Source organism: Camponotus vicinus, unplaced genomic scaffold (assembly GCF_025532165.1).
Source record: "Camponotus vicinus isolate PSW18456_S1 unplaced genomic scaffold, iyCamVici1.0 SCAF_12, whole genome shotgun sequence".
NCBI classification, from domain to species: domain Eukaryota; kingdom Metazoa; phylum Arthropoda; class Insecta; order Hymenoptera; family Formicidae; genus Camponotus; species Camponotus vicinus.
The window spans coordinates 1,267,532-1,287,922 of NW_028141948.1; the positions used below are offsets into that span (position 1 = coordinate 1,267,532).

General features: G+C 25.4%; 2 protein-coding genes across 2 annotated transcripts; both read left to right on the forward strand.

Moving 5' to 3' along the window:
• Positions 1-71: 71 nt before the first annotated feature.
• On the forward strand, positions 72-13,254 carry LOC145963175 (uncharacterized). Its single transcript, XM_083084862.1, has 17 exons — positions 72-372; positions 2,911-2,953; positions 3,126-3,239; positions 3,874-4,081; positions 4,318-4,793; positions 5,277-5,454; positions 5,576-5,797; positions 6,060-6,289; positions 6,722-6,882; positions 8,807-8,831; positions 9,030-9,143; positions 10,003-10,210; positions 10,445-10,920; positions 11,551-11,728; positions 11,831-12,049; positions 12,283-12,512; positions 12,867-13,254. Exons 2-17 carry the CDS (start codon positions 2,939-2,941, stop codon positions 13,041-13,043), a joined length of 3,231 nt encoding a protein of 1,076 aa, XP_082940988.1. The 5' UTR covers positions 72-372; positions 2,911-2,938; the 3' UTR covers positions 13,044-13,254.
• Positions 13,255-13,758: 504 nt separating this feature from the next.
• Positions 13,759-16,991, forward strand: LOC145962688 (odorant receptor 13a-like). The gene is made up of 6 exons (XM_083083938.1): positions 13,759-13,990; positions 14,270-14,676; positions 14,938-15,037; positions 15,388-15,489; positions 15,813-15,971; positions 16,895-16,991. The coding sequence occupies exons 1-6, from the start codon at positions 13,835-13,837 to the stop codon at positions 16,964-16,966; spliced, it is 996 nt and encodes a 331-aa protein (XP_082940064.1). The 5' UTR covers positions 13,759-13,834; the 3' UTR covers positions 16,967-16,991.
• Positions 16,992-20,391: the final 3,400 nt, after the last annotated feature.

Here is a 20,391-nt window from a genome sequence, read left to right on the forward strand (position 1 = left end):
TAACGATCTTACGCAACAACAAAAGTAGAGGGGATGATGTATTTCTATTCTATGCAATAAATAATCTTCCAGACGCGGATAGTAGGACATAGCCAATATTCATTTCAGTGTATATAATAGTGTACAACTAGTGAGCATAATTTTTAACGTATTAATCGTATTCATTCGTTACAAAAATTTTTTTTGGGAGTATATTTTATATACTTATAAAATTATACTTATAAAATACTTATAAAATACTTATAAAATATACTATAAAAAAAGAAAAACAAGTTATTGTTGTTAATATGTAAATAGGAACGAACGATCGGTCTTCTTAAGATGCCTCAAGATTCCTAAAAAATTATTCATAACTTTGTTTTGCAGAGACTGGTATGTTTTTCTACTTTGTGACATTTTACTAATATAAACTTATTCACTAATATATCATTGCATTCTGTGTAATCCGATTTATCGAAGATAAATGTTTAATTCCATTTTAGTAATTATTGACACATACATATATGCACAAAAAATATTTATATTATATGCCAAAAAATATTTTTATTTATTCTATATTTATATCTATATTATATTTTAACTTGTAGGACAGTAAAATATCTATATTTATATTCATACAGCCTTAAGTAAAAATTTTAATTTTTGTCTATAAAACTTGTAACATAAATAATTATTTATTTCATTATTTCGAGTATTCTTCTTGAAAGTTTATACAAACGTCTATATAGTCTGTTGCATGTAATGATCCACATAATTTGCATACTATGAGCGGGAATAACATAATCCACGATTCTAACAGCAATTTTCTTATGAAATAATTTAACATTTACATGATTGTTGTAAATAGATATATTAAAAGCTTAAAACACGAGAAAAAGAGAGAGAGAGAGAGAGAGAGAGAGAGAGAGATGTATTTAATAAGAAATCTCTAAGGACTTATATCTCTGATGCTAGAGTCTTGCTTATATATCTTCTTTTATTATTTCTAATGTTAAAATCTCATTGATATTTCAATTATAGCCTGTATACTGAAATAATAGATTTTTAAAAGCATAATATGCACAACAATTTTTATATTTTTACATTTTTAATTATAAAATAAGTATAAAAGTAATAAGATAATTGAAACTAAAATAGCTTGCTGCAAGAGAATTGTATATTGCAATATCAATAAAAAATAATATATCGTTTAATGTTTCATAATAAATAGAAGAGCCAAGTTTCCTTAGTATTATAAGCTTTTTTCTTATTTTTTAATAGCTACTTTTTTACTTTTTTCAAATAGATGCCTTGGACTTTGCATATTGTAATATCTCTGTTCATAAAGCACATAGAGCAATAAAGGTATTCTTGTTATATAAATCAAAGAGTTGATTAAGTCTATTATTCACACGATCGATTCAAGCATTTATTGCGATGTTATAAATGCACATGTGTATGCATGTGTATATGTGTGTATATGGATGTTTGTCTATGAATATATTTACGCCGCTCCTTTCTTTCACGTGACTTTAGATTTAATATCACTTATTGTTATAGAGAAATAAGTTAAAAGAAAACACTTGCAATTGTTATGACGTTTGAATTTTTCAAGGCGCTCGGTAGTCAAATAATTTTGATAGCACTCCCCCGAAATCATTAACATTTCAAATGTATTTCTTCATTTAAAAAAGGCATAGTTCTTATCAAAAACGTATCAAATCATCTGTAACTTAAAAAAAATATCAGTTACTCTATGCGATAGATACGTATGCCATAAGGAGTAAGGTTACAGTGGGACAAATCATCCGTGTCTATGTTTGGCCTGTAATCCGTATGAATCTGACTCGTGTTTAATATATTTGGCTCGTAAACCACGAGTCTTACTCGATATTTTGAGAGAAGAGGTTGTGTAGTTCGAACGTCATAACAATTACAAGCATTTTTTGATTATTTCTGGATTACGGTAAGTGATATCAAATTTTTTTTCAAGTAAAAATTATTTCTTTTTAAAAGTTCTATCCAACAATACCCATGTTGCCTCATGTTACCATTCAAAATTGTACGCTATTTCCGGTATTTCCGGAAATTAAAAAAATGAAAATACTATTATCAGAAACTTCAAATAGGTTTTTATGTTAATATGTTTTCTTTAATTTTTTTTTTAAGTTAAAGGGATAGACAGATGGCTTGAAATATCTCATTACGTCTGAGAAAGACTTCTCGGCCTATTTTTTACTCAAAAAATTTTATATCTTGACGCTATAAAACATAAATTTTATTGCTATATTTTTTATTATTTATTTACGGAATATTACAAAAGAATCAATAAAAAATCGCGCATATAAAATATTTAAAAAATCGTTAAGAACAGACAAATGAAATATGTAACTCAGATTTGACAAATCCGGCTATTTAATTTTAACTTGGACATATGCTTAGGAGCTTATGTGCAATTCAAATAACATAATATAGTAACATAATATATTTTTGAATGTTATTAAAGATCATAAATTTACATGGTAAATATGCAATTTGTATGATTATGGACAACTATTGTAAAAATTATACATTTTAATTTTTTTAGTTTTATAATTTTATTAACAAAATTATTATCATAGCATGAAATATATAATAGTATCTCAGTACCGTTCTTTCTACGTAATAATTTTGAAGTAATTAAATTGCTTAAAGTTATACCTATTATCTATGTAGTATATCACAATTATTCTTGCTTTGATATTAAACTATACAATATTTATTTAAAAGAAGACATTTTTCATTTTAATGAAAAATTTAAAATTTATCTTATGCTCATTTCATTAATAATCGAATTTCGTTGAATTAATTGAGACGATCAAAATAAAAATTATTTATGATGCAGTGAATTACAATATCGTTTTTTAATTATATTCAACGCTTCATACCTAGGATCTAAAAATCAAATATTTCCGGCGAAATGGATGTCTCAAAGGTATGTAAAATGAGAGAGAGAGAATATGATCTTTTAATAATATTTAAATAAAAAACTACTGTCAATATGAAGTGAGATATGCACAGAGCATTAAAGATGAAATGCAAATTTACTATAAAAATTTGTAAAAATTTTGTAATTAATTAAAAAAATAGACATCTATTATTTTTAGAATTTTACTGTGGAAAATAATGTTTATAAAGGCAGAATATCTTATACTAATTATAAGAACCTTGGAGAAATAATATGGTCTAAAATTAAGAGCAATACAGATAAAATTGCACACGTAAGTTAACCTTTAGACATGACGTTAATATAGAATTATTAAGTAAAAAAGATTTTTTTAAGAATATAGTATTTAAGGAAGTTAGGAAACAATTTTAAAACAAAAAATATTTTTCAAGATTGTATAATACTTGTTGAGAGATATAAATAATGACGAGAATAATAGGATCTATTTACTATTAATCGCGCTTCTATCATTGTTTATAAGATATCACATATTTCTTTTTATCATTTAAAAAAAAATTAATTCTGAAAAAAACATAATATAAATTTTGTTAAGTTTGCTTAAAATTTCATTGGAAAGTTCACTTTCATAAAATTTTCATTCTTTTATATTTAATTTTATTTTAATATCGATAGAATATAGAAGATACAAATTGTATCCGTGTTTAATTTTATAATTTTCGTTATACAAACAGGCAAAATAAAATAGCTAAATAATATTGATTTAAAACCGCTTATTTTTAATATTATTGAATAAATAAAATTAGTATATTAATTTCATATCAAATAAATATTTTCGAAAATCTGCACAAGATACTTCAGATTTATTTAATGCCATTTTAATTACGACTAAATAATATACAATAAAACACACATTTGAGACACTCCTTATAATAACAATAATATCATAGTTAGATGCATGTACTGAGAAAGCAGTTACGTATGCAGAGCTACAAGACAAAATCGTGAGATGCGCATTGTGGCTTCAAAATCAAGGAATCAAATCTGGCGATGTCGTCAGCGTGTGCACAAATAATCAGCTGAATTCTATCGTGCCTTGTATGGCGTCAGTTTATATTAACGTGATCTTTAATCCATGGGACGAAAATATGGATTTGAGTGAGTTCTAACGATGACAGTATATAAAACTTTTTAAAAATTGTTACACTATATTCGATTAATAAGCAAAGATTATATAATTTCTATGAAAGCAAATTATTAAATTTTATTTATCTTGAATTAATTAAATCTGGTCTCATTTATTTAATTATATAATAATATTTATGTATTATTTATGTGTTTTGGTATTCTTTATTTTAGAAAGCCTTTATTAACTATGTGCTATTTATTATTAGAAACCTCACTGCATGTCATGCGGTTAACTACTCCGAAAATAATATTCTGCAGCGAGAAATCCGTAAACGTTATCTTGAGTACGATAAAAGAAATTGACTACAATCCCACTGTTGTGATTTTCGGCAATCATCCCGACGCAATCTCATTTTCTGATATTTTGAATATGTATATGGATACAGAAGTGGCGAATTTTCGATATATCGAGCCCGATGACATCAAGCAAACGGCATGTATCATGCATTCGTCAGGCACCACGGGGATGCCGAAGGGAGTCGAAATGTCCAATTACTCTCTATTACGCATCAGTGAGGATAAAAATATTCATATGACTAATGCGGTGTCACTTTGGTTCTCATCGCTTTATTGGTTAAGCGGAATACTAATGAATTTAAAAGCGATCACGCAGGGTGCCAAAGTTATTCTATATCCGGAATTCGATGAAGAAATGACATGTCGACTGATCGAGAAATATAAGGTAAAAGTTAAGCATAAGATAAATTAGTGGAAATTTCTTGTAAATGATAATATTAAATTGATAATAATTTCATTTATAAGATTCTTTTTTTCTCTGAAATCTTAAAAATGAATATTTTTAAATCTCTGTCTTTTTATGATTTAAAAACATATAAGTGAACAATAAATGAGACATATCAGAATTAGAATGTTATACTTTTTAATGTTAATATTAGATAAACTTATTAAAAGAAGTTTTTAATTGTTGTTAAAACTTATTTATCATCTGGAGATTTGTGTTAGTATATGAAATGTCTATTTCCACAACAAATCACATATGTGTGTTAATACTTGACAATTTAAGTTACATACAAGAGTTTTTAAAACATTGGAAATATCATCTTTTTTTACATATTTATATATTTCGATAAATTATGTAACATTTCTTTACATTTTCACGTGACCAGCATATTGCAATACAAATTTTTTTTATTTTACTATGCAGATAACATTGATTCTCTTCAGCACGAGCATGATTGGTCGGTTTCTTAAAGCGGGTTACATAAAGAAGTATTCCTTATCATCTTTAAAAGTTATAATCTGTGGTGGTGCAATATTGAAGTCAAAAATACAGGAAGAAATAAAATGTATTTTACCGCATGTTCAAATATTACAAGGTTACGGTAAGTATCATCTTAATAAAATATTATAAATACAATATCAATATATAAGAAACAAGATAATATATATAATAAATAAAATTTATCATACAAATTTGATTATTTATTTTGTATTTTTATGTAGGAATGACAGAAATCTGTGGAATTGGAACTTTGCAGCTTTGGAATAATAAGAACGGGTCTTGCGGGACAGTAGCCGAAAATATACAAATAAAGGTCGTAAACCCAGAAAACGGAAAAATCCTCGGCCCGAATAATTCAGGAGAATTGTGGATAAAAACGGAGACCTTAACGAATGGTTACTACAGGAATCCTAATGCGACAAAAAGCACCATTGATGAAGAAGGTAAAAAAACTTTTTCTCTTATGCGCACGCATGTTGATAATGTTAATAATATATATAATATATAATTAAATTGAATTAAATTAATATTATTTATGTACAAACATATTTTTAATAATTAGAGATTTGGCTCAAGTAATCAAAAAATTAAAAAGAAAATAGCATAAGAGCCAAAAACATATTTTTATTTACGTCAATAAATTAAGCAACGTTTCAATTTTATTAAATATGATATATATATAAAAGTAAGTTTGAATTTTTTTAGGATGGTTGCATTCGGGTGACATCGGTTACTTCGACGACGATGGAGAACTCTTTATTATCGATAGAATAAAAGAGCTCATAAAATATAGGGGATATCAAATCTCACCTGGAGAAATTGAAGCTGTTTTAATGTCACATCCAGCAGTGCTAGAAGCTGCAGTAATCGGGGTACCTCATGCAATGGATGATGAACACCCTATTGCTTATGTCACTAAATTGCCCGGAGCCGAGGTATAATCTTATTGCAATTATAATAAAATTGCAGAACAAAATTATATGAAATAGTAATTTAATAATTGCAAGTTGAATAATTTTGGAAATTCGAATAATTTTTCAAAATTTACGCACACATATATATAATTTTTAATAAACTTATTTCCAAGATTTTTATTTTTGATTCTTTTGATTCTTCAAATATTTTAGAAATAGACATGTGTGTAAATTTGCTTACAAAGTATCATGTGTTTGAAAAAAGTCAATTTTAAAGATTTTTTGCGCGCACTTGATTTTTATGCGTACTTAATTAACAACGAGAATCGATTCATCTCGACTTGCATTTGCATATACAAATTACATCTTTGATGTATGACGATTTTTTAAATATATATTGTTGAATAGAATAATTGTTGAATAGAATATACAATTTTTTTATTATATTCGTAGGTGACGGAGCAAGAATTGATAGATTTAGTGGCGAATAATATGATGGATCAGTATAAGCTTCGTGCTGGAGTGATATTTTTGAATACTTTTCCCTATACAGGTTCCGGAAAAATCGCCAGAAAAGAATTGAGAGCAATGGCAAAAAAACTAGCATTTGAATAAAATAATGAATTATATTTATATTTAATTATTTAACTATTATTATATTTTTAATTAAAAATTGTTATATTCATTAATATAATTATTACATTAAATTGCTAATTTGTATTAGTAATTATAAGATATTAATTTTTATTTCAATTATATAATTATAATAATTATAAAGTTTTATCTTTTTTTTCGCCAAAGGAGTGCAGAATTTACAAGTATTTAAAAATTTTTATATTAAAAAAATTACAAATATTTAAGCAGAAATAAACATCTGAGAAAAATATAAAATAATAATTCGATTTAAGACTATTGTGTGAAATATTTTTAATTCCAACGATATGAATACGATATTTTCGTCTCTTTTTCTATTAGTGTAAAATTAATTATTGCATTAAGTCGATTAGAGTTAGAAAACATGTTTAGCAATATAGTAACAATATCGTATTAGAGAACAATTATTAGAAAATGAAACAGAAAAATGGCAATCAAGAATAATTACTTCGGCAGATGAAATAAATGGTTGCCTCACTTTACATTCTCAAACAATAATCTCGATTGAGATTCAAAAAAAGACCTATGGTATTCGATTGATTCACATTCCCGCGAGAAATCGGCTTGCGTTTCTTCTAATAAGTTCCGCTTTAGCTATGATCAACAATATAAATCAGCAATGAGTTTCATAAATATGATTCAATATTCTTTTTCCAACATACGCATATATTTAAAAGTTTTGCTTGACTAAAATAAGAAGTATATTTATAACCGTTACATAATAATACACGCGCACATACACACACATACATTGATTAAAAGAGAGATAAATATGGTGACAACAAATCATTATGCATAGGAAGATTACAAAAGTTATAAGAAAATAATAATATATGCATAATGAGGTAGTTATGTAATACGTCATATCTAAATATATGTTAATATCATGTTCAAAAGATTGTGTTGTATAGTTTTATAAAGAAATAATAATATTTATTCTATCTTTTCTAAAGGTAATTCATGGGCAAAAGAATTCGATTAATATTATCGAATGCTTGAACACAATATGTAATTGTACTGTATTGCAATGCATTTATTTGTTTATTTAACAGGAATATCATTTGATGAAAAACATTATGAAATATCATTTTCGAAAAGATAAGCGAATTTTACGTATCACAAATTCTTAATAATTTTCGCTCTCTCTTTTAGAGTAACGATCAAATTATCGTTAACTATTAAATTATATTTTCCTCTATAAAATATGAACGAAAAGAAAAATACAAATAATTATAAAAAAGAATAATTATAAATATAAGAATAATTATAATTATAAAAATTGCTTCAGTTAAAATCTACATTGACATCTTGTTAAATCAACAAACAAACGCGTAATTAAAGTTTATTTAAAATGTGATTAATAAAAATAATTAAAAAGTAATTAAAAGTAATTAAAAATAATTAGTTAAAAAATATTTTTCATATTGTCATATTACTACTATCTTATCATATTACTATTTTCTTTTGCTCAATATGTCTTGCACAATATATGTATATTTGTTCAAATAATCTTATCTGGTTTCTTTATAAAAGTAGAGAAATTTTTGTTGCTTGTTAACTTGAAATAGTGCATAATGTCATGAGATATGACACCGAACAAACCGTGAATGATAGAATATTGAGAATACACGCAGTGTCATGATATATCAGTACAAATCCTTTTTAATGTTCTCTTATCACAGCATTACGGTAATGAAGAAATTTTCGTGAGTAGTATACGATTAATTTAAGAAATAAATTGATATCGTATTGTGTAAATAAAAATTAGTGAAGCTTAATTCTTTGAATATTTTAGTGTATGAAAAAGGGAGTTGTTACATCGTCGTTTAATTGTGTTCAAAAAATATTTTATATTTAAAATTTAAAACTCTCCAATTTCTCCAGTAAAATGACTACAAATGACTCAAGGGTAAGTACAAAAATCACACAATCGTGCATATATATTATGATTAATATTTTTACATAATATTTAAACAAAAAGTTACTTTAATATGTTAAGATATAGATTAAGAATACGAAATGCAAATTTGCAATAAAGACATGCAAAGATTTATACTATTTGTTCATTATCTATTATTTTCTATATAAATTTATCTACTATTTTCAGACTTTTACTGTGAAAAATAACGTTTATAAGGGAGAAATAACTACATCTAACTGCAAGAGTATTGGAGAAATGATGTGGAATAAAATTAAAAGTCATAGAGATAAAATCGTACATGTAAGTCAATCACTTATGTTGTTAATATCGAACGTTTCAGGAAAAATCAATTTTTATAGTTAAGTGTGTTAATATAAAGTAAAACAGACAAAATGTTTTTAAAAATTGTATTATAGTATAATACAATTACACTTCTTGGGGGAGAGATATATAAATAATTATGGTAATAGGGGGATCTATATGTTATATCATTAATCGATCTTTTATCAATGTGTTTATAAGATATTATTACCATAGATTTATATTGTGTAATAGATATATATTGTGTATCTTACTAAAGTATGCTCTCCTAAACAATTAATTTTTACTTTGACATATATTATTTTGTTAATTTTGATCATTACAGAAAATGACGCCACAAAAAAGATTCAATAGATTTAAAAATTTTATTTATATATATATATTTATATATAATCAAACTTTTTTGAAAATAATACTTATGTTTTGCTGTTTTTGCACTTAGCTTTTTAATTTGATACTTGTATTTAATTTATATTGTATTATTTATCATTTTACGTATCATTATTTGTATTATTAAATTTGATTAAATTTACTTGTTAGTATAATTGCAACTTTGGTTTTATAGAATTTTTACATTTTTGTTTGAGATTCTGTAATATGTTTACAGAACATATAAACTCACAAGTATCAAAATAGTTAATAATAAATATTAGTTTATTTTTTTAATATTATTGAATATTATAGTTATATAATTTACATATAAATTTTATAACAAGTAAACATTTTTGAGAAATTGAAATACGTTTAATGTCATTTTAATTAAATGATTAAATAATTTAATATAAAACGCACATTTGATGATTTAAAGACACTTTGTACAAAAACAATAATGTCATAGTTGGATGTATGCACTGAACAAGTAGTTACATATGCGGAATTACAAAACAAAGTCATAAGATGTGCGTTGTGGCTACAAGAACAAGGAATCGAATCTAGGGATGTTGTCACTGTATGCACGAGTAATCATTTTAATACCTTCGTGCCCTGCTTGGCAGCAATTTATGTTAATGCAATCTTTAATCCGTGGAACGAAAACATGGACTTACGTGAGTTCTGCTGCGATAAAAGTTAAAAATAAACGTTGTTACATTATATTCGATTAATAATCAGAGAATTCCAATGGCAGCGAATATAAGTGTCTATCTTGAATTAATTAGATTTGATCTTATTTATCATTCAGTTGTATAATAATATCTATGTTATATATATTATTTATTTTACTCAATGTTTTTTTATTTTATGTAACTTTTCTTAATTGTGCATTTTTTTTGTTATATTAGGAAACACATTGCATTTCATGCAGCTTACTACTCCGAAAGTAATATTCTGCAGCGAGAAATCCGTAAACGTTATCTTGAGCGCGATAAAAGAGAGCAATTGCAATCCTATTATTGTAATTTTCGGCGACCACTTCAATGCAATTTCGTTTTCTGATATTTTGAGCATGTACAGTGATGATAAAGTGGCGACTTTTCAATATGTCGAGTGCAACGACATGAGAAAGACAATGTGCATCATGCATTCGTCAGGCACTACGGGGATGCCGAAAGGCGTTGAATTATCCAATTACTGTTTGTTGCGTATCAGCGAGGATAAAAATATATATTTGATCGATGCAGTAGCGATTTGGTTTTCATCACTATATTGGATAACCGGGGTAATGATGAATTTGATGGCGATCGCGCAAGGTGCCAAAATAATCCTTTATCCGGAATTCGACGAAGAAGCGATATGCCCATTAATCGAAAAATATAAGGTAAAAGTCGTGAAGATGAGATTACATTAACGCTGTTTACAATAAGATTGAATTTTCACGTAAAAGATGAACAATTCTTTATATAAAGGATAAAAAACTTTTTTTATGCATAAATACGCGCGAATAATTTTAAATTTGTTTCCGGTAAAACAAAAAAAAAATGATAATTGAGATATATCAGCATAACTAGAGTTTTTGTTAAAGAATGTTTTCTAAATAATAATAATGATATTATTCTTATTAGAGAGAACTTCTTAATAAGATAATGTATTTCTTATTTAAGTAAAAAATTTAATGTTTTCAATATTGTATAAATTTATTTAAATTTATTTATCTCTCCTAGGAAAATATTTGCTATATTATCATATTTCCTGTTAAAACTTTACATCATCTGAAAACTTACATTCATGGAATATATCTATTATAATGATTAATTATTACTAAAATATTACATTATAATAATTTAAATAAACTCAAGTTATAATACCAAAAAAATATCATATTTTTTATGTTACCATTGTTAATAGTTAATATTGCTTATTAAATGATTTAATGAATGTATGCATTTTATATTTTTGCATATACATATGATAATAATATAATGTAAAACATCTTTGCCTTGCTCTTTAGATAACTATGGTTTTTCTAAGTACGAATATGATTAACCGACTTCTCAGAATGGGTCATATAAAGAAATTTTCATTATCAACTTTAAAAGTCATAGTCTTCGGTGGTGCAGTGATTAAGCCGAAGGTGCATGAAGAGATAAGATGTATTTTATCACATGTTCAAATATTACAAATGTTTGGTAAGAAATATAATTATTCTATATATATATATATCAAAAATAAGACAATATTTAGCAACAGAATATATAGTGAAAATTCAATCATTCATCTTTCGTATCTAGGAATGACAGAATTCGGATACTGCGCAATGCAGTGTTCGAATCATAAGAATGGATCTTGTGGAATAGTACTTCAGAATGTACAATTAAAAATCGTGGATGTAGAAAATGGAAAAGCTCTTGGTCCAAATAACTTGGGAGAATTGTGGATAAAAACACCGACTTTAATGAATGGTTACTACAGAAATCCGAAAGTCACAAAAAGTACAATTGATAAAGAAGGTAAAAAATGATATTAAATTCTTATATTAGTGTACTTTCCCTTTTTCCTAAATGACTTTGATTTTGACATATATTATCAAAGTTATGATTCAGAGTAATTTCTAACAAAAAGTAATCTAATAAAATATTTAATAATAATATAGTGTAATATATCTAATAAAGTATTTAATAATAAAATATCTAATAATAATAGTGTAATATATATCATGAGAATAAATTCATACTTTTTTTAGGATGGCTACATTCAGGTGACATCGGTTATATGGATGAAGATGGAGAACTTTTTATTATAGACAGGATAAAGGATCTTATAAAATACAGAGGACATCAAATTTCACCTGGAGAAATCGAGGGTGTTTTAATGTCACATCCAGCAGTACTGGAAGTTGCAGTAATAGGGGTGCCTCATGCAACAAACGATGAACATCCTATTGCTTTCGTCACTAAGATACCGGAAGCCGAGGTAAAATCTTATTACAGACATGATAAGGATATAAAGCGCGAGTATATTTATAAAATAATAAATTTTTTAATTCATTATTTATCAATTGTATCGAAATTTTAAGAATGTTGCGTGAAACTTTAAAAAATTTTATGACAAAATTTTTTAATATTCCTATCAAGATTACTCGGTTCTTTAAACTATTATTGAACTTGTAAGTTTCTATTTCCTTTAAATAATAAATTACAGATTATAATTTAAACATTAATTACATATACGTGCTGTGATAATTACTTTTATAGATTGTTTTCTAATGCAGAGTATAAAATGTTTTACCAAATGTACTATGTTACAATGATCAAATTGTGTATATAGGTGACAGAACAAGAATTAATAGACTTAGTGGCAGATAACATGATGGATCAATACAAACTTCGTGCTGGAGTGATATTTCTGAATGCATTACCACGTACAAATTCAGGAAAAATTGCGAAAAGAGAAATAAGAGCTATGGCTAAGAAATTAGTTCCAGAACAAAAGGATAAATTATAATTACATTTTTCATAATTATTATAATAATGAATTATAATTTAATTTTTTCATATAACTGGGCATCTATAAAATTTAAATATACATTGTCAGAAATTTTTTTCAAGTTATTAATAAATATTACACACACATTTAAAGACAAAAATAGAATATATGTATATATAAATATATACACATATAAATAAAGTTAATAAAATCTATATATGCACGCCTATGTTCAAATTTTTTCTCTTTATGTACTTTTTTTATCTGGTTAGATAGATCTAATCATTTCAACTTGCAAAAGAAACATTTTTCTTTACATTTAATTCGGTACTTGATCATATATTGAAAAGGAGAATTGCAAGATCTACATATGTATATACATATAGCTTGTGTAACTTATTATTTCTTCCTGTGCCGTCTCATAATTTCCACATTATAGTTTTACGCGCATTCCTCTTACAAGAGGAAATATTGTACATTTTACGTCTATAAAATATAAATGAATGCAATACAGGTGTTACTTAAGCGTTCAATATATGTTTCTTCAGCTGTTTGCGCGATTTTTCTTTCCATAAATTCTCGGAAAAATACTGTAAAGATAGTTGAGTTTGAGTCATATCGTAATAAGATACATTATTTTCTGTCTATAAAATAATCTGCGAGATTTTATTATGACAGAGATATTGACACTAGAAAAAGTTCTTGCTTTTCTAAAAGTAGATCTAACGTTTGCTTGCTGCTGGCCACTCCCAGTAAGAGCCACAAAATCTCAAAAAATCCGATACAAGATATTTCGATGGTGTTGTTGCATGAATGGTATGCTAATGTCGATATCGTTAATATATACATTATATCTCGAACATGATAATATGCTTCTTCTTATGAAAGGGGGTTGCGCGCTGACTGCCTTTCTACAAATTCCGATACAGATTACTTTATTTACGCTTCAGAGTGATCGTTTGCAAGTAAGAAACAAAAAATATATACCTTTATTTGATTGATCGTATTTTTAATTTATATCTTTTAATTTACTAAGTTTATATCGACAGAGGAAATAAACAATTCAAAATAAATTTCTCGAAAAAAAATTTAATCAAAATAAAATTTCTCAAAATTAATTCTTAAATTATTAAATTTTCTATGAATTTTTTAGTGATTTGAAAAATACTTTAACATATTGAATTTATTGAATACGTAATTTCTATTCGAATTAGCTTTTTCCTTCATCTTATACATTTATGCAGGTTATAATATACGAAATGGAAAATTATATTCAACAAGCAAAATCAGAAGAGAAGAATGTATTTCAAAAATATATTGATAAATGCAAATTATTTTACGGATTAACAATAAGCTGGATAGCTATAACTGCTATCGCTATTATTTTTGGACCACTTTTGCTACCTCAACCTTTTCCAATTGAAGTACAATACCCATTTTATGTGAGCCAGCAACCGTTAAAAACTATCATTTACCTGCATCATGCGGTGGTCGTATATCAAAGTTATATACAAGTATGTAGCAATGTCTTCGTAGCTGTTTTACTTTGGTTTATAGCTGCAAGATTTGAAATTTTATCTCACCAATTTCGGAAAGTTAGAAGTTTCTCAGAATTTAAAATCTGCATACAACTGCATCAACAGCTCTTACGGTGAGACATAAAATATCATGGTAGAGTAAATTATCATCTTTCTAAGGTTATAATTTAATACGATTGTAATGAAAGGGAATAAAAGTTTTAAAAATAAAAAATGACGTCAATAATAGTAAAAATTAATTATCTGATTAAATTTCTCTTTATTTTGAAATGTCGTACTATCTTATTAAAATTTCGTACTATTCTATTTCATTATTATTCATTATGAATTTTAAAACGAATAACTACAATAGAGAAACTAAAAATCGATTACAGATATGCGAAAGAGGTTACTAAAGCAGTCCGATATATAATATTTTCAACAATAGGATTCAGTACTGTAGCAGTAGTATTTAGCGGTCTTACCTTTTTAAGCGTAAGTTATGTTTATTTCATTTATTTATCGTATTCTGTTTACATAATATTGAACAGATTGCGCAAAAATCTGATTGAAGATATAAAACTCAAGATGCGAGCTTTTTATTTGATAAATACATTAATTAATAATAAAATTTGCTCATGTAACACACATACAACTTAAATACTATTTGTACATATAATTTATTTATGAATATAAAAATTAGCTCATTTTAGACTACAATTGTTTATAGACGCTAAATAATTTTCTCTCTTTCCTTCTTATATTGTAAATTTAATAATTTTAATTTTCTTTTATATTGCATTAGCAGAATTGCATTATTGATATTATAATATTATTTTATATAGCGACAACCATTAACTATAAAGGCCCAATTTTTGTCTGTTGGTGCATCTTCACTTATAGAAGTTTTTGTTTGCGCGTGGCCAGCTGATTATGTCTTGAGTACGGTAAGATATGACAAATATAAAAGAAAATATACAAATTTAAATTTTATATATATATATTTAAAGAAATTGTCGTATATAATAAAATTGACATCAAATATACAGCAAAACATACAAAATATATATAAATAATATATATAAATATATTTAAATAATATATATATAAATATGCGTATTTTTTTTTATCCGAAATGAAAATTACAATGATCAGCTCTATTATAGAAAAATATATTGTTATGCCACTGATTCTTATTTTCACTCAAATTTAAAATAAAAGCACTCTTATAGCATTATAATTAAAATGTAACTTTATTTTAATATTTCAGAGCAATAATGTTGGTCATGCTGCATACGAATCGTTATGGTATAAGAAAGACGTATCTTTACAGAAAGACTTAATATATGTTGAATCGCGATGTCAGCAGCCTGTATCCGTAACTGTACCATGCATGCTACCGACTCTTTCACTTAATTATTATGCTTCTGTAAGTTATATCGCATCCTACAACATTCATGGATAATTTATTGTGACATAATCCTGGGATAACTTTGGCGATAATTTAACAAATATTTCTAGCCATTTCTCTTTGCAACAAAACGCAATGCAAAAATTTCTAGTAAATACTAGTTTCTCTTCGAATTATAAATATTATTATTTATATATTTGAAAACAAATAAATTTCTGTTTATTATAGAAATATTTGTTACTTAAATTATAAAATTAAAATTATTTATATATTGGGGAAAATAATTAATTAGTTAATCTATGTATTTTCAAAAACTATATAAAAATCTAAATTTAATTATAATAAATTTTATGGAAATAATATGTATGAATTTTTGTTTTATCAAATTGAAATTCTATCTATATTTATAATAAGTATCTCTTAAATTCATATTCAATCAAAAATAAATGTGTAGGTGAAAGTGAGTTTCTTTTCCTGCACATTTCCTCATCATTTAATTTAACGCAATTTCATTTTCATTAAATTTTTAATTTTGTTAATTGTACATAATATGAATAAAAAAGACAATTATATATATATATATAATTCTCTTTTATTAATAATTGAAAAATAAATAGTTTCAACGACTTTTTGTTTTTATTGCAATCTCAGTATTTAAATTATTTTCAGAAAACATTATATCATATCGCCAAAATTGTCAAAGTTCCTCCTGTAGTGTTACTTACAATTAGTGCTTTTCTTGAGTATATTAATATATACATTTGCACACGCACATTTAAAGTAAATAATCAATGGTTTATATGTATATATATATATATATATATATATATATATATATATATTTATTTATTTATTTAAATTTGAAATTGTTAATAAATTATAGTTTTAAAGAGAGAGAGACATATATGTAATAATCGAAATTAAATATTTGTATCTGACAGTATTTATCAACTACATTTTCCTATTTAACAACTTTCCGAGTAATTTTCGAAGATGATGGGCTAGAAATATGATGGATTGTACGTATTATGGTTTTTCAATGTAAAAAAAATATATGATGTACTGTAAATATTGAGTGTGTACAACACTGTTAGGATTATTGAATTCATCTTATGCAATTGTGATATGATACGACAAAATATTCTTCTATAGATATAAACATATTTATTTTTCTGTATCGTTAAAAATTCTATATAAATGAATAAGTTTATATATAAGATGCTATAAAAGAATATTTTGTCATGTCATGCAATCCGTATTGATTTTTAAATAACAAACGTGCAACATTAGAAGTTGATAATAAACTTGTTTATGATTGTTTATGATTTTATCATGATTAATGTCATTTTTTATTTTTCACTATATATATAGTATATATATGAATCAAGACTTACACTTTTTTTTCTCTTGCTCTGTTAATATAACTTTCCTACCTAATCTATATAATTATTCTTTCCTTTATAATAATAATTATTCTTTTTTCCATTATTACTTATAATTATCATTAATATAATCAATATCAATATTTTTTTTTTACTCTTGTAATATGTTGCAAAAGACAGTTTTACGCGATGCAGAAAGAAAATTTTTTGATTTTTTATTTGATTTTAATATCTTGGTTTCATAATGGAAATTCTTTCTCGCAAACAATTAAAATCACGGATTAAACATATCGGCATTATTAAAATAGAAGAACTCGAAGAGCCCTAGCACTGACTTTATTAGATTCCACCTTTGAAGTTGAATATGAATATAAGTATATAATTATAGGTATTTTTTATATAATTTGATATATACATATATACATATATAAAAATATAATATAAACTGCTTATTTTTCTTTATATTGACTTTTTTCTAAAAAACAATGGAAAGCGTTTCAAATGATGATGTTACTTTTATATGTGCAATTAAGGACTATTATGATAAAACAGAATTAATGCGAATCATAAAATAAATGACTTTGTCATTTGAGATGTAATTATCATAAATGTACGTTTTTCTTTTTAGACTCGTTAAAATAATCGTTTCATTAGTAGCATTAATGATAATTTGATTTATATTATCTATATACACAGATGACATGCAAATACTTTGCCAATGCGCTATGTGAATCATATATTGTGTGCATTTCTTCGTGAAATTTTTGTTTTTGCAAAAAGTATTTGTGTAAATTCTGCTAAATTAAAATTGTCATATTTCCGCAATTATTGCTACATGTTGTGTCGTGCATAATTTACTACACGCTTTCATTAGAAGCAACACTTGAACCAAATATCTTCATGAAATACGACAAATTATTACATGTGTTGCATATATGTGGGTTGTTTACCACTGTTTGGCCATTAGACTCTAAAGCTGGAAAATTTAAAATTTTGTCTTATAATGTTTTGTGGTTTATTTATACATTGAATATGATAATTCAATATTATTTAGTGACTAAAAGTATATTTCCTGCATATCGAAAAGATTTCATCAATACAATGAAGACACTAGTGGAATTGATATATAACACAGAAGTAATATTTAATTTTCTTTATTGTAAAATGCAGAGAAAACGATTGCAGGTTAACATCCCGAATATTAATTCGAATTTATATTAATTTATAATATACGTGATGTGAATTGTAATTTGTGGTTTTGCAGAAATTGTTGTATGAGATAGAGCAACCTGATAAATTATGGATGCCATATGAAAAAATTGTATGGTTAAAATTTATGCATCACATACGTATGAAATACTTTTCTTTAGCGATAATATATATTATTTCTGCGTGTATACTCATTCTTTCGCCAATGATTTCGGATAGATTTTTACCGCTCAATGTCGTGTATTCTTTTCCGATATCCAAGCCTTGGATTTATTGTGCGGCTTATGTTCATCACATATTTTCAATCAAGCAGGCATCAGTTACAATAATTCTCGACTTGATGATAATCTCTACAATGTGGCATGCTACCTTTAAATTTAATTTGTTGGGTATTCAAATGAGTTCTATGCCATTTACTATTAATAAACTCCGAGCCTCCATCATAATGTATCAAAATATATTCAAGTAAGATTATTTCATAACGATTTTTTAAAATATTTTTTGGTATCATAAGGAAAAAAAATATATTACTGTCAATAAATTTTTTTAATCGAAATCACAATTTTTGAATTTAAATTAAATAATAACATTTAATTTAATTGTTATTATTTATAAATTTATACATATTTTATAATTTTTTAATTTAGTTATATACGAGAAATCGATTGTATTGCTAGTTATATACTTTTCAAATTGACGATTGTTGCTTCTATGTACGTAATCACTTGCGGTCTCCTGATTATAAATGTGAGTATATATTCCATGTGCTCTCAAATTAATATAAATTATTTTATAATCAAGCAGCGGAACTTTTATTTATCAATAACTTTTTAATAAATAATGAACGGTTAAAACTTTTTGAAGGTTATTAAAAATTGTGACCTTAACTATATATCAACATCAAAATTATTATGGAACGGGCAGGAAGAGAAGCTATACTAATATTTATCATTAAATTAAAAAGTTATATCTCAAGACTTTTTATATCATAAACCCGAATTAAAACAGTCAGTATTTAAGATTATTGGCAAGAGGACTCTTGTTGTAAATTATTATTTTTCAATTTATTCAAAAAATTTATGCGAAAAATCCAGTCAATTTGTAAAAGAGTACATTTTAAATTTTGAATGTAATATATACAGACCTTAATTAAAGTTCTTTTTTGTATTTATTCTGTAATTTAAATTTTAATTGTAATTTTAGTTATCGTAAACTCTACTATTATAATTTTATATAAATTGTAGAATGCACCTATTGTGGACATAAGTCTATTTTTGATGGTTACTTCTACTGCAATTTGGAGGCTCTTCGTCTGCTGCTGGTCAGCGCAAGCAATAACCGATATGGTTAATCTTTTAATCTTATGTAATATAAATCGTGCTAGTAAAACAAATATTTCCATATTTTTGATAAAAACAATAAAGATATAAGACGTTTGTTTTAAAAAAAGGTAGTATAATATAAATTGTGTATTATGTATTAATTAAATGATACATTAAATATATATATAATATTTTAAAAGATATAATTTTTCAAATTTATGTATCCAAAATGCTAAAATATATTTGGTCTTATTTAACTTATAAAAACAAATATTCATTAATTATATTGCTTTATTTAACTTGGAAAACACACACACACAACTGAGGGATTGATAAATGTTTATAATTTTTCTTATAGGCTTACAATATTTCTTGGCAAATTTATGATTCTTCATGGATAAATGCATCATCAAATGTACGCCGAACAATCTTTATGATTATTCAAAGGTGTCAGAAACCAATTGCGGTTAGCGGCACTAATTTTATACCCGTAGTTTCAATAAAATTTTGCGGCTCGGTAAGTGT

What these genes read in the sequence shown, in the direction of transcription:
- LOC145963175 (XM_083084862.1), top strand. An exon ending in TGACTACAAATGACTCAAGG is followed by an intron (nt 8,832 to 9,029) that starts GTAAGTACAAAA and finishes TACTATTTTCAG; the next exon opens with ACTTTTACTGTGAAAAATAA. An exon ending in CTAAGATACCGGAAGCCGAG is followed by an intron (nt 12,513 to 12,866) that starts GTAAAATCTTAT and finishes TTGTGTATATAG; the next exon opens with GTGACAGAACAAGAATTAAT.
- LOC145962688 (XM_083083938.1), top strand. Translation starts at nt 13,835, where the DNA reads ATGAATGGTATGCTAATGTCGATATCGTTAATATATACATTATATCTC. An exon ending in TTCAGAGTGATCGTTTGCAA is followed by an intron (nt 13,991 to 14,269) that starts GTAAGAAACAAA and finishes ACATTTATGCAG; the next exon opens with GTTATAATATACGAAATGGA. An exon ending in CTGATTATGTCTTGAGTACG is followed by an intron (nt 15,490 to 15,812) that starts GTAAGATATGAC and finishes TTAATATTTCAG; the next exon opens with AGCAATAATGTTGGTCATGC.